This window comes from Anabrus simplex, chromosome 2, assembly GCF_040414725.1.
Source record: "Anabrus simplex isolate iqAnaSimp1 chromosome 2, ASM4041472v1, whole genome shotgun sequence".
NCBI classification, from domain to species: Eukaryota; Metazoa; Arthropoda; class Insecta; order Orthoptera; family Tettigoniidae; genus Anabrus; species Anabrus simplex.
In genome coordinates, this window is record NC_090266.1 from 657,135,607 (window position 1) to 657,150,527 (window position 14,921).

A 14,921-nucleotide genomic window follows, 5' to 3' on the forward strand; every position below is an offset into this window, starting at 1 on the left:
TCGGAATGAGGAGATAAAGGATAATTTAGGAATGAACTCGATGGATGAAGCTGTACGCATAAACCGGCTTCGGTGGTGCGGTCATGTGAGGCGAATGGAGGAGGATAGGTTACCTAGGAGAATAATGGACTCTGTTATGGAGGGTAAGAGAAGTAGAGGGAGACCAAGACGACGATGGTTAGACTCTGTTTCTAACGATTTAAAGATAAGAGGTATAGAACTAAATGAGGCCACAACAGTAGTTGCAAATAGAGGATTGTGGCGACGTTTAGTAAATTCTCAGAGGCTTGCAGACTGAACGCTGAAAGGCATAACGGTCTATAATGATTATGTATGTATGTATGTATGTATGTATGTATGTATGTATGTTTTAATGACGGCTCTGGAAATTCCCTCTCCAAATATGCATAGTCCCATGAACTACTAGAACCGAAAAAAAATAAATTAAAAAATGTGGAACGCTGACACAGCAGTCAGGCCTCGGGCCTCCCAATCCAAATGCCCTGTTCAGGTCCCTAATACCACGGATAGATTCTCAACAGAATAAACTCGAAGTGATAGGAAGTGCATTCAGCCTGTAACTCCTGGCTGTACCAAATCGACCCTTGCTGCTGACCCTTATATCCTCCTCAGACAGGAAACTCACATTTGAGGACAAATACAATGATATCGCTTTCTGAGGCTCCAATACTGCCATTGTGAGAACGTGCAACATAAATTGCAGGCAAATGCTGGGGTTGTACCTTATTTAAGGCCACGGCCGCTACCTTCCTAACCGTAGTCCTTTCCCAACCTCCCGTCACCAAAAACGTTCGATGTGTTACTGCGACGTTAAACAAATTAAAATCTGCCACCTGAGTTCGCAGTTTGTCCACATAGCCTACGTCGTCGTTAGGTCTGTGCTATTTTTGGCTAACGTCCGCTTATATGGACAAAAAACAAATTCAGAATAACGTCAACTACTTCGTCAGCATATTCTGGGTCCAAATCGGTATCTGTAGGTAGAACAGACTCACAAATTAGTAGTTTAGAGATTTTAATGTTAAAGTAGACTAACTCCGATGAATGTTGGTTTTGGAAAGTTGAAGGACAAAGAAGATCTAGAAAGGCCTGTGTAATCATGACAGAAATCCTGCTGTTGTATGCAGCATCTTCGTCCTTTACATTACCGGATGCATATTCTACCAGGAATTGTATGGGACATCATCACTACTCGATCAGACTAGTTAAAAAGGCCACAAAATTATTACAGAATAATAGTCAGCCAAGTAATGAAATAAAGCTTTGAGACCATGTTCTGAATAACATTTCTGAGAAATTCGAGTTGCGTTGGCATTCAGAGATTAAATCGTACTTTTCCTCACATGTTAACATCTAATGAGTATAACACCATGGGAAGAAGCCACTGAAGAAAGCAACGTGATCGCTAGAATCCAAGCATTCTTCTAGCAAGATAATTCTGCGCTGTCAGTCCCATTCTTCGACACACGCGTGTCGAGACAGCGGCTTATCATCACATTACCTTCTGTATTTTCAATTATCTATTGTGACGGAGAACAATTGCTCATGTTGATGCGTACAGCGTCGCAAGTGGCCACGTGCACTAGTGTCTTCTCAGTACAGACTGATAATATTATTATTTGTTTGAAGTTCATTGTAATTGTCAACACAGAGAGAGAGATATTAACCCTTGCCAGGTCAAAAATGTTTTACAAAGAAAGTTCTTGGGTGTAAACTGTGTCGCACATGTGGGCTCTTGTTTTACGGCCGAGTGTCCTTCTAGACGCCAAACATACGTCTCTTCACTATTACGTATTTCTGTGGTGTTAGGTAGTGTATTCCGAGATCAGAGGCATGCATCGCCCTCTCATAGCTCATGGTAGCTCGTCATGACAACTAGATCGCCACAGGGAACAAAAACTCAGCGAGCCGAATGCCAGCTCACCGAGCTGGGTTAGCTCATATCCATGGTTATCTGCACGGCATGTATTGGACCGTGTGGTAGCCACGCTGCTAGTACAATCCAGTTCAGACGATGGCAAGACAAGGGACATTTCAATGAAACCACCAAATTTTAGCAATCTCTCCAACGAGAGCTTTTGTCGAAAGAAATTTCAGCAAAGCAAGACCAAACATGACTAGAAAACCTAGAACAATTAGCCCTTAGAATATGAATGCCCTAGTCTCCAACGCTTATTTCTTAAAGCTATTTAACTTCACTTTGGTACTCATTTGTTCCGTGAATAATTGGCGTGTCCCTGTGTTCTTCAAGCACGCTATAAAGCTTTATGCAATGATTATTTTCAGAATAAAGACTGATTCAACAAGTAACCAGCAACCTGTAGCTCACCATAGTTATATTGTATTATGCTATAGAAAGATCACATTCTATTGTGGAATGTGTTTACTAGGAAGACAACATAGTTTGTGGTTTAACGTCGCACTAACACAAAGGTTTTCGGAGACGGAAGGATGGGAAAGGGCTAAGATTGGGAAGGTAGCGGCTATGGCTTTAAAGTGTAGCCCTAGCACTTTACCTGGGGTGAAAATGACAATCCACGGAAAGCCATCTTTTGGGCTTTCAACGGTGGTATTTAAGACCATTATCTCCCGAATGTAATATGTCAGCTAGTACGCCCACATTTTAGTGATATTTTTGTACTGGGTTGAGGAGTAAGGAGGGAGCACTGCCGGTTCCGGTAATATTGCCAACTGAATGGAAATGAAATCTGAACTGAATCGATAATATGATCGATCGATATGAATTCTCTAAACCTTTATCATCTTACACCAACAACCGTGTCACACACACAATATATTATATAACATTTCTCGATGCTAAACTTGTTCCTAGCATGAATGCTATAGTTTGGCTTTGCTGTGTAAACAACAGTACGAGTTCGTAAAGTGTACGCCAGATGTCTCACAGCGATCATAAGCGATTCTTAGTTTGTGTTTCAAAGGTTGCCAATACGAATCTCGAAGATAACCGAGGTCGACCGATTCAGCACTAGGGTGTCCATCAATCACTAAAAAGTGAATGTGGCGAATTCCCTATATACCTATACTATATACGTCATTAACATGTCAGTTTGAAACGTATCAGTATCCTAGTCATAGATATACGCTAGCAATCCGGTTCTTTGGATGAATGGTCAGCGATGAAGCCTTAGGTTCATAAGGCCCCGGGTTCAATTCTTGGTCTAGCCTGGATTTAAATTGCACCAGCTACATTCCTTTGATTCAGAGTCTGGGAGTTAGTTTGTTCCAAAACATTCGTTTCATATTGAGACAACATACCACACTGCCAACCATAACAGAAACACTCAATGGTGAATACATTTCTCCACAGAGTTGGTGACAGGAAGGGCATCCGGCCGTAAAACAAGACCAAATTCATGCGGGACAGTTCGTACCCGTGAACCGACGTGGGTGATGAATGAGGAGGAAGAGGGCGAGGCCGGCATGGTATCTCGCCGTGCGATCTGCACTCCGCACAGCGCGTTGAATTAACCGAGCCAGCTCGCCTGATATGAGTCACAGATCATCAAACGAGCTAGCACGATGGAGTCCCCGACTCGGCTGGGAATTGCACTCGGGACCCTCTCAATCGAAGGCCGCGACGCCGACTACTGAGCTAAGTAGCCGGGCAGTGTTCCATAACATCTTGACAAATTATTATAAAAGCATTTCTCATTGGAATTGTAGTTCTGCTCAATGGCTGAGTGGCAAACTTAGTCTTCGACTCCTAACCGGATTGAGGGATTTTACTCTTGAATTAGTTGGTTCGGAGACTGGACGTTTGTGCAGTTACATTCCTGTAACTCATACACATTATGCTCCACCACACAAACATGCAGTTACCAATACACAGCAGACTCCATCCACCCTCAGAGGTTTGCACCACGCTAGCAATAGCGATACGAAATTATTTTTACGACAGGAGTCATGAGATGTTACCCCTGTGTTGTGCTTCAAGCAAACAGTGCAAGCAGTTCTTTTTAAATTTGCTTTAAGTCGTACCGACGCAGACAAGTCAAAGACGATAGGGCAGGAGAGCGCTAGGAGCGGCCAGGAAGCGACCGTGGCTTTAATTAAGGTACAGCCAGCAGCATTTCCGCGATGTGAAAATAGGAAACCACTGAAAATCTTCAGGGCAGCCGAAAGTTTGGTTCGAAACCTCTATCTCCCGAATAAAAGTTGACTGCGACGTGACTCAAACCACGCAGCCATTCGCTCGGTGCAAGCAGTTATAAAAGTTGATAGTTAACAAAATATTACAGACATCATGTTTCAAGAGTTTTTCATTTCCATGATTATGATAAACGTAAAAAAGTGTAATATTCCTGATTATGTCTATTAAAAGAGAATCCCCCTTAGAAAAACGTAAACCGAGCTTGATAGCTGCAGTCGCTTAAGTGCGGCCAGTATCCAGTATTCGGGAGATAGCAGGTTCGAACCCCACTGTCGGCAGCCCTGAAAAAGGTTTTCCGTGGTTTCCCATTTTCAAACCAGGCAAACGCTGGGGCTATACCTTAAGGCCACGACCGCTTCCTTCCCACTCCTAGCCCTCTCCTGTCCTATCGTCGCCATAAGACCTATCTGTGTCGGTGTGACGTAAAGCAACTAGACAGAAAAAAAAAGAAAAACATAAGATATCGATGTTTAGACTAATAAACGGGTGGGATCATTGGCAGGATGTTGGTCAGTTAGCTTTAATACAAAATTCAAGTGATAGGCTTGTACTGTAATATGCATAAATTTAATGCGGCTATCTAAAAGACTATAGCAGAGAGAGAGAGAGAGAGAGAGAGAGAGAGAGAGAGAAAGAAGAGTGTGTGTACCTCCGAAGGATGAGGATATCTAAGAATTGCGAATCCTCAACACACTTACAAGAGAACTGTGAGTTGGACTAGAGAGACTGCAATGAGATTTGGTAGGATCGATTACATCGATATCAGGACATCGCTGCACGCCTCTTGTTCTTACATAAGCTGTCCACAGCATGATCTATTCTTAACAGGAATCTCCAGCAGTTTTCTCGTCTGTGCTTAATATTGTATTAATAGTGTCAATATTTCAGAGTAGGTAATATTTCAGTTTCCATCTTGAAGGACTCCTACGTATTAAACCGTAATATTTTGATATACTATACTTATGTACTGTACAAATTAGCAAGATAGGTTTGTGGAGCGTGAAATTATACTGTATTCTTGTTATCTAAATATCATTTTCGGTATAAATGATTTAAAATAGAACTCTGGGTATGTTACAACACCGCATATGTCAGCTAAATGTTCTGAGCCACCGAACTACAGTATATTTAAGCAATGAATTATAATACAATCACTTATTTCAGGGAATAATGGATATTACCATGAAATTTAGGATAAGCTAATTGACCCTTCTTCGAAGATTCCTGCCCAGTCCAACGCAAGCAGTTCCCTTGTTAGTCGTTCAGGAACTGCCGAACGAACACTAAACGGGAAGGTAGGTACGCACGATTTTTAGGTTACTTCGGTTAACGAAATTCAAGGAAGTAATTCAAGCAGACGGGTGTTTCCTTGGAATGTCATCGCTGGTTAACACGAGTCAGACTCCAGTACGCTGTGAACGTAAGATGGTGAATGATGCTGCACGTGTGAAGCCAGCTGGGATCTGGACTGAAAGACAGGATATTTTAAGCTGGTGGCCTTCGCACGCGACTGCTCAAAAGAATGGTTGGAAAATAGTTTTGAATCCAGTAAACATTAATATTACATATTTAATTATTTGCACTCAGTATCTCCATGGGCTGTACCAGGTGCCGCCTCAGCCATCCGCTTCACCCTTTGTCTAGAGCAGCAGCTCCCAAACAGGGAACGGGGGGGGAGTGTGTACATGATTGTTACGGGACACAGACAAATTATTCAGGAGATAAAAGAAATACCCGACATGATAAATGGCGACATTATATATATATAAGGAGTGTGTGCTCATAAAGGTGCTATTTCTACCTGAAGAAAGTTGTGCGAAAAGCGCAAGAGAGTCAAAAGGCGCATGGAACCTACCCATGATCGGGAAAGGCACAAATTTTAAGCCATTGCATCTTCTTGGTCTGGATTGTTCATATCAATCAATAATATTTAACTATTATAATGCATGTGGACGAAGTGCTGATTTAACTTTTGGAAGTGGAAATAGCGTCTTTTGAACACAAACTTCATATATGCAGTCAAAACTTGTAAGGCTTGTTTAGAGGTCTCTGTCTGTCTGTCTGTCTCTCTGTCTGTCTGTGTCTCTCTGTCTGTGTCTCTGTGTCTCTCTCTCTCTCTCTCTCTCTCTCTCTCTCTCTCTCTCTCTCTCTCTCTCTCTGTGTGTGTGTGTGTGTGTGTGTGTGTGTGTGTGTGTGTGTGTGTGTGTGTGTGTGTGTCTAATGAAGCACAGGTTCAATTCTGAAGAGGCAAATGCCGCTTCAAAAAACGTTAATGTGAACATAATTCAGTTAGTTACGTGTGAATTTAAATTTCTCCGGAGGCGAACAGTTTGCCTTTAGAGCAGGAGGTTCATACAGACACTTTGTTGACGTACGATGAGTTTTATGTATTTCTATTTACATTGTTTTAGCCACACATCCCGGTTTCTTGTTAGAATTAGTTACTGAACTACTGTGAACTTTGAAATGGTCTCATTTATTCTACATTATTCTCAAGTACATTATATACCTATTCTATTCGTACGGACTGCTTGCCTTAGTACCTCAACGCACTGCCAGAAAATAATACACTGGAAAGGATTTTATTCACTGAACATACATTCAACAAAGCCTTCAAAAAACGTATCTGCTATATCTGTTTACAATAGATACAGCTTCTAATAAAGAAAAGCGCGCCCATAAACTTGTATTTTTCCTATTCGTACAAGCAAATTGAACACTAAGTAAACAAAAAATAAACGGTTCCTGGAACATGTTAGTATCTAGTGGAATGTCCTCTAGCCTTTATAACTGCCTGACATCGTGACCGCATAGAACAGACTCATTTCTTGCACATGTCCGGGCTGATTTTCTGCTATTCCTGAAGAATCACACTCAAGTTCCTCCGTCGTACGCGCACTTTGCCTACGGATATTCCTCTTCAATGTAGCCCAAAGATGTTAGATGGGATTTAAATCCGGAGACTGGGGAGATGTTCTAAGATCCTTAGTAATGTACTAGATCAACCACGTCTCAATGTCAGCAGTGGCATTCCCATTTTTTTCGTCACTCTACTTCACGTTTGCGTTCAGGATTGCATTATAGCCCTCCTTGCTCATTATTCCGTCAATGAAATGTATGTTACCCACACCTCTGACTGACATACAGCCCCAAAAAGCTTTACAGATCCACCACCGTGTTTTACAGTTGGGAGTGTATTTGATACATCATTGTCCGTACTAATTTTTCTCCATATTTTGTGGATGCCATCTGACCCTAAAAGGTTTATTCTTGTCTCACCAGACCACATAACATTATTCCTGAATTCGTTCTTATTTATATGCGCCTTAGCGAATGTCAGTCTAAGCCGTCTGTTTTTCTACGTACGTATGGACTTTTCCGAGGGATTTTTCCATAGTACCCATGCCAATACAGGATCCGATGGACGATGGGTTTGCTGATCTTCTTTCAAGTTCATTCCTCCGTGCGTTGCCTCAATACTGGTGCACTTAATTTGGAATCTGACTATCAGCCGAACAACAAACCGTTCTTCCCTTTCAGTTAAACACTTATTCCTGGGTTGCCTTGACGTGTTCTTAATAGTGCCTTTGTATTTAAATTTATCAACCACACATTGCACCGTAGAATGTGTTCTATTGACCAGCTGCCCAATTTTTCGAAATGAAAGTCCTTTAAGTGCCAGTTTAAGTACAGTGTTCTTAAGTTGCGTACTTAAATTTGCACTCCTACCCATGCCCACCACAGGAACACTAGGAAAGAGACTAAAGCACTTGACCAGTTGCATGCCGTCACAGACTTTTCCGTGCATCGCAAACTGTGCACATCATCCTGTCCATGTGTACGAATACAACTGGTACACCCGTTTGACGATGTCGGCACATTCATATCAAACATTCCTGCCTGTATGTATGTAAAAATGTAAGGTTTTGATTAACGAATCATCATTGACAAACCACGTTTTTACCCGTATTGTACGTCTTATTTCAGTTTTTCAATCGTTAATGTGAATATGCGAGACTTTACAAGAAATTGAAGCCTGTACGAACAACAGAGCCACATACTGCTGAGTGTTTCTGTGGTGGTTGGTAGTGTACCGTATCACTATCTTACGGTCAAAATAACATTTTACGTTACCAATATATTCGAATATAGCACCATGCAGAGCCCGAACTCTGTGCCTTAGGGGGAGACTGAGCCCGTATCGCACGCTGAAGTCCTTGCGGTTATTCGTGGAAACCCCAGCGGAGTCAGAGTAAGAGAAAGAAGATCGCGAGACAGATAGAGATGTTTGAATTTGTGACGTGACGCCAGTAGTGCCAACTCCACATAGCCAAATCTGAGCACTCCAGGCCTGGTTGCAAGCTAATTCGAGATGACATTTCCACAGGAGTGCAAGTTTCAGCGAATGTATAACACTGGAAAATACTGATTGGAATTATGGAGCACTATATGCACCATAGCGGTGACAAGTAAGCATATTAATGGTCTCCTTGCTTAAATTCAAACAGCCGTTGGAAAGGCGCGGCCGGTACACAAAGACCACCTTGTTGTGAACGCGAGGATGTACCCACCCCAACGGAAACTGCAAATTCTATAAAGGGGAGGCTTCCGAATGAGCTTGAGGCTAGTTGCTGAAAGACCGGTATATAGTGCGTGTCAATCGTATCAAACTTGGAGACACAGTGCTTCTAACAAAGTAATTAAAAATTTATAGTTAGGAAATAGACTAGCTCGCCCGAGCATTTACTGTGAGTAAATAAATATCGTAAGTAGATCAAGTTCTTACATTTAATGCGGTTCGCGAAAGATAACTGCTGCAGAGACTTCTTGTGACCGGGTATCATAACCATAATAGTCTACTAATAGTCGGACTAATATCAAAAGTAGCAGATTAAGTTACTAACATCTGGCCTAGGTCGCAGCATTGTACGCTAATACAAGGCAGTGAAGAGGAGTGTCATACTTGCATCATCCGATTTTCAGGACTTGCCGAGGATCGACAATGGATAAGACTGCATCTGTAATGGCGTTACCAGGAGTCGAGTGCCAGGCTTCAGGATCCAGTGTACGCAGCGCTAGAATGTTCTAACTCCACAACGCAGCCCCAGATGGCGCGATGAGGCAATGGCGGAGGATTTCAGGTGAGTTAAACTGCATTTGAGCATGATTTTTAGCTATAGATTCGACTCGGGGCTTTTTCAGTAATGTAAATATTGAAATATGCAACTTTTAATGCCATAGTCATGTTTATTTCTTGTGTAGGTTAAGTAATAGCTTGGGGCGGACGGCATGCGCCAGCCATGTGTTTTATTAGCTTTGCTTTAGATGGTATGAGGGTAATGATAGTTTAGTGGTTATTACGTGATTTTGTATGTAGATTTCTTATGCGCCATGTATGGGCGCGAGAGTTATATTTATGTCAAGGTCTTCAAAATGAGTTGGAGGTCAACATAACTCTAGAGATTCGAACAAGGAACCCGGTATCGAAGACGACATAGTTAACAGAATTAGGATGTGCACGATTCCGCATGGGAAATGTTTTTCAGTTTGCAGAGAGACCAGAGAGTTATTTACACCGTTGTACCTCAGAGAGGGCATTTTGTATGATACCGCAACAGACTAATCCATAGCTGTGTGTGGTATGAGAACCTAGAGAGGGTAAATGCGTGGCCGGAGAGAGTCAAGGTATGTGTGTGTGATACCGCAGTGAGATATGTGTTTAAGTAACCCGAGGAGGCTTAGATGCGAGAATATGGCAAGAGAGCCGGGATTAGAACCTGTGTACTCTAGATGCGAGGCGTGAGGAACCGTACAGAGAGTACGCTATCCTCATGAGAGATGGGAATTACGTATTTGAGTACAGACTGATGTAAGGCGTGATTGCCGCATAATATCGGGAAACGGTTTGGTGTGTCATAACGAGAAAGTTTAGCTCGGGGAGCTGCCTCTCCGACAATGTGTTGAAAGACGAGAATTGTTTTGAAAGCCGAGAGGAGAAAGGTCTGTTGATCCAACGCAGGTATAGACACTGACTGAGCCACAATGAATGAACTGGGTGTACACACAAACCCGTTATCCAGACCAAGGCAAGTTAGTCTGTCTGCATGTAAAAATATTTCGCTATTCATTTTCTCTCCACAGCCGACCACGGGTTGCTAAATTTAGCTGGCAATGACCCGTCGTGCGTAATACATGTCAGTTGACATCCAGAGCCACAGAGGTCTTGCGTTCGAGACCAAGAACCCCAGACGATGACATCCAGTGTATGTATCCGTTTTCTTTTTCAGGAGGTGTTTATTTTGACTGTGTGTTTGTCCGATGTGTTTTTGTCCATTGTTATTGTGTGCATCGTTGATTAAAGGATCACAGCACGAGCAGATGTTTGGTCGTGATGTGCTGTTCCCTTTGTAAGTTATCCGCGGCGGTCCCCGTGATTGTAAATTCAGTGTCCTTTTGGGGGTATATGCTAGTTCCAAGCAAATGTGTATTATAATTTGTTTAATAAGGCAGAGATGTGCGAATCTATAATTATATTTTTAATGTAAAGGGACGATTCAGATCGAGGCTATGTGCCATGTGCAGTTTATTTTATTTGAATCCTACGTCAAAAACAAAATAATACCACCGTATTCCACAATAATAATAATAATAATAATAATAATAATAATAATAATAATAATAATAATAATAATAATAATAACAACAACAGTAATTTGTGTTCGAGATCCGCGTTTCTGTTTCGAATTGTGAAAACAAATTTTACTGTAATATTTTTGTAATTTAATTTGGGAAGATTATTCTTTTCTCATGCATATTGTTGAGGGATAGATAGGTTCAGTAATTTGTTCCCGGAAGAGAATTATATGATCTCTCTTCTCACCCCCGTAATGTGAACCTAGCTGGACTATAGGACGAACACACAATTCCAGCCCTCTTGCCGATATTAAGTGTTATCAGAAAGACTATAATGCATTATTTGAAAAATGTACGCTAGCTGCAAATGGGAAGAGAAACCATCTCCGTACAGGCCATGACGGTGTCTATGGCAACTGAAGGAGGAAATTTCCACTGCCCCATATCCAGGCACTTAGTGAGATAGAGTGATCAGCATTTTGCCCAGCAGCCCTTGGGCCCCAAGAAGTAACCTGGTACTCATTTTTGATGTAGACTATGTGATCCAGCTCCAGTGTGGAAGTCTCGTTTCAAAATTATTCAACTTCCTGAGGGGGAACCTTACCTACGTCATTCCGGGTACTCTGCGACACGTTTACCTCTGCTAAGTAGCCCCACGATCACAGATGTTCAGGTGAAATATTTTAAAGGAAGATATCGTTTCCACTATGGCCAAAATAGCGAAAGTAATGAACTAGGGAACCTGTAGTTCTGAAGTTTTGGTCTAGATATTATTATTTATGTAACATCTACCCTCTGACAAAGTCTCACATCTGCAGCTCGTTCTGTATGGCTGACACATAAAACCAGTCATTAAATATGAAGACTGATTTGACATGAGTAATCACAATTTCTTTCAGCTCTCCTAATTCGACAATTTGCACATTCGTTAGTTTGCCAGAGAGGGGGGGGGGGGGGATATGTTAAAAGGCTGAAATTCACTTTGACGGACAATATGCATACTGTATTTTGTATAACACAAATCTCTCACAGAAGATGGGAGGCAGAATATGATGTGTGTGCAGAACAGAATGCCAACATTCTTACCACAATAAGAAAAATATGTCAGTAGGCACCCACTGAGAAACATGTCAGCTTACCTTTGTTCCACAGAAGAGAGTATGGTTCCCGTCCTCTTTCTCACTGTAGATAGTGTTTGTCCCTCGAGGCATGGCTGTCTTTGTCACCGGTACGCTCTCTCCTAAAACAAAAACACAATATTTTAATAAACGTCATGGGAATCTGCCTCTGAACTACTCCGAATTTCGGCGGTCACCGGTAGTGTCTCCTTCCCCAAGTTATCTATCAGCATATAATTTTTGGTAACACTACAGTCCATATCATATGGAATTTTGATGTTCAGAGGCTACTCCAAAGTGTCCAACCAAGCCTGTGTTATATTGTTGCTTTGCCCGACAGTCAACGTGCTGAACTCCGCAGATAACTTCACTGCCTTGAGTATCACTTGCGCCAGGCCAAAATATTGTTATTTTTTAAAAAGGACCGCTACGGAAAATAGTTCCCATTTGAGGAGAACTAAGCACATTAATAGAAACGAGGCAGGGAGAAATGCGCGCAGATACTAACAATGTTACACTACTGAGGGCATACAGAATATAGATCTCTTACCATCATATTCCCGCAAGAAACTTCACGCGATATACAGTATTTAGCTTCAGTACCATTCTCTACTATTCACATTTTTAGCCCTCCCAGTCTATTGGGGAGCAGCCACCACTGTGGACTACACCGAATATCGGCGGTCACCGGCAGTGTCTCCTTCCCAAAGTTCTCCACCAGCATATCATTTTTGTAACACTACTGTGTCACTATCAATAATTCTTAGGGCCCATACTGAAGTTCTATTATTAATCATAAAGTACATTTAATACAGTAACGCTGGGTGGTGGTTAGCACGACATCCCACGAGAGTTGAACCCTGCGAATCCCCATTCACAATACCGACACACGAGGGGAACTTGCAATGCACAGGGCTGTTGACATAGCCTTTAATACAATGAAACCTCTACTTTTATAAGAAACTCGAACCACCTTTCACACATTGCCAGGGATTCGATGCGAAACAACCGTGACAGGCTAGTTACAATGTCATTCAGTTATTACACACCTCGAGCGCAAGTAGCAGACACGGTCAATCATCATCATCTTCCGATGGATTGTCTGATCTGATAGACGCAGGAGTGGAAAGGAATCAATTGCCGTAACTTATACATGGAGCAACGTGAAGTTTGATAGGCACCATAACAAACACAGGTTAAGTTTCCATTCATGGTCAAGTGACTAGCCCCTAGCAATGTGAGATAACCTTGTGAGAGCTCTGACCTGGGTTTGGCCGAGGTTGAGAAATCTAGTGCGAAGAGTATAGCTAACTGGTACATAGCACTATCCTATGTGTTGGCTACTAGATATCACTGTAGTTCTTTAGAGATCATAGCATTTTTCCGGAAGTGGTCAACTCAGAACAGTTGTTTGGACTTGAAAATGCTCTCAGAACTATTTTATTTCCCTTGCTATGCCATTGTGGCTCCTAAGATGACATCTAGTGGTTCAGAAACCTCAGCAATGATTGTGTAGGTAAGCTTTTCGGCTCTCCTAGTGTACGGGACTGTCTGCATGAAGTAGAGCAGCCGTGTGGCTTTTGAGCTTTTTGTTCTGGGTTAGAGAGCGGATGGCCTGCCATTCACATCTGGTGCTCTGTAGATTGCTTTTGCTACAATGTAGTCCCTAACGATCCATCTTCTCTGCTGAGCACTTTACGACGTGTTCGAAGAAATATCTTTACATCAAAATCAAACCGTTCCTTGAACAGGGAGCCCAAAATAGACAGAGATATGACTCTCTACCTAAAGTATCTATGTATCTCTCGCGTTCTATGTTTCAAAGTTGCGGGATTCAGTTCCTGGTGCTGTCGGACGACGTTTAACACATTTAAATAGTAAATTATTCGCATGCATATCCAGAATTCTCTTATTAATTAATTAGAAAATTAAGTACTAACTTAATATATTGGTAATAATAATAAATCTAAATACAGGTTTACAAGACTCTTCTTTGTTTCAGAGTTAATTAGCTGTAATTCAGTTCTTAACAGCGAACTGTGGCATATTTCTGCGTGTACGGGGTAATGTTTTAAAATTTCCCAAATCACAGTTCTCGCTTGTTTGCTATCTCCTCCAAGATGGCTGCCATTTGCGTAGTTTTCTGGTGAACCATCATCAAAACCGTAGTCATATTCGTCAGAAAGATCACTTTTCAATGAAGTAAAATATCATCAGCCACTTTCAAGTCAATGCCTGTTGTCCTCCTCAATAACCACCATATCTGTTTACAAGTTGATGGATGTTATCTTGTATTTTGCTTATATAGATTAAATTCCAGTTATGTTTAGGAATCTAACTGTTCAGAGTAATTCAGAAGTGCAATTTCAGTCATTCCTTTTCTGCCATACAAAGTAAGCTATCTTCAAACGAAACAGTTCCGTATATCTACTTGTGGTCCTCGACAGGCGTGTGAAGAAAGGTTCCGTAAGAAGACGGCAATGTGTTAAGAGTTATTAAAAGCGGGAGACTTGTGCACGTAAGTTTAGTGGCACGTTAGAGACCCCCCACCCCACCTTACCGAGTCGGTGAGAGGCTTTTGCGGTTTTGGTCACGTAGCTGTCAGCTTGCGTTCGGGAGGTAGTGGATTCGAGCCCTTTCTGTCAGCGGCACTGAATATTTTTTCAGTGGTTTCCCCATCTTCGCAACAGCCAAATGCTGGGGCCACAGCAACTTCCTACTCGTAGACCTTGTTTCGCTCTAACTACTGGAGGATCCAATCAGCCTCTGGGCTGATAACCTAACCGACTAGGTCATAACAGGTAGTTATCGGTACAGATAAATTTAAATAGGCAAACAACGGGTATTTACAATCCAGTGTTTAGTACATTAACATCGAAATATTCCTCTCAATATCACGGTAAGTATCGTGCAGAGTTCGAAACAGTCTGGAAATAACTAAGTTATATTTTATAATCTGACTAGCAAGATACCCG

The 14,921-nt window shown here is 41.9% G+C and overlaps 1 protein-coding gene across 1 annotated transcript in view; it reads right to left on the bottom strand.

The window, feature by feature from the left end:
- LOC136864327 (polyamine-transporting ATPase 13A3) overlaps positions 1-14,921 on the bottom strand; it is an 869,746-nt gene that overhangs the window by 270,265 nt on the left and 584,560 nt on the right. Inside the window, exon 10 of the mRNA XM_067141161.2 lies at positions 11,968-12,068. Within this exon, the coding sequence (XP_066997262.2) occupies positions 11,968-12,068 (101 nt within the window). The remainder of the gene's footprint in view (positions 1-11,967; positions 12,069-14,921) is intronic.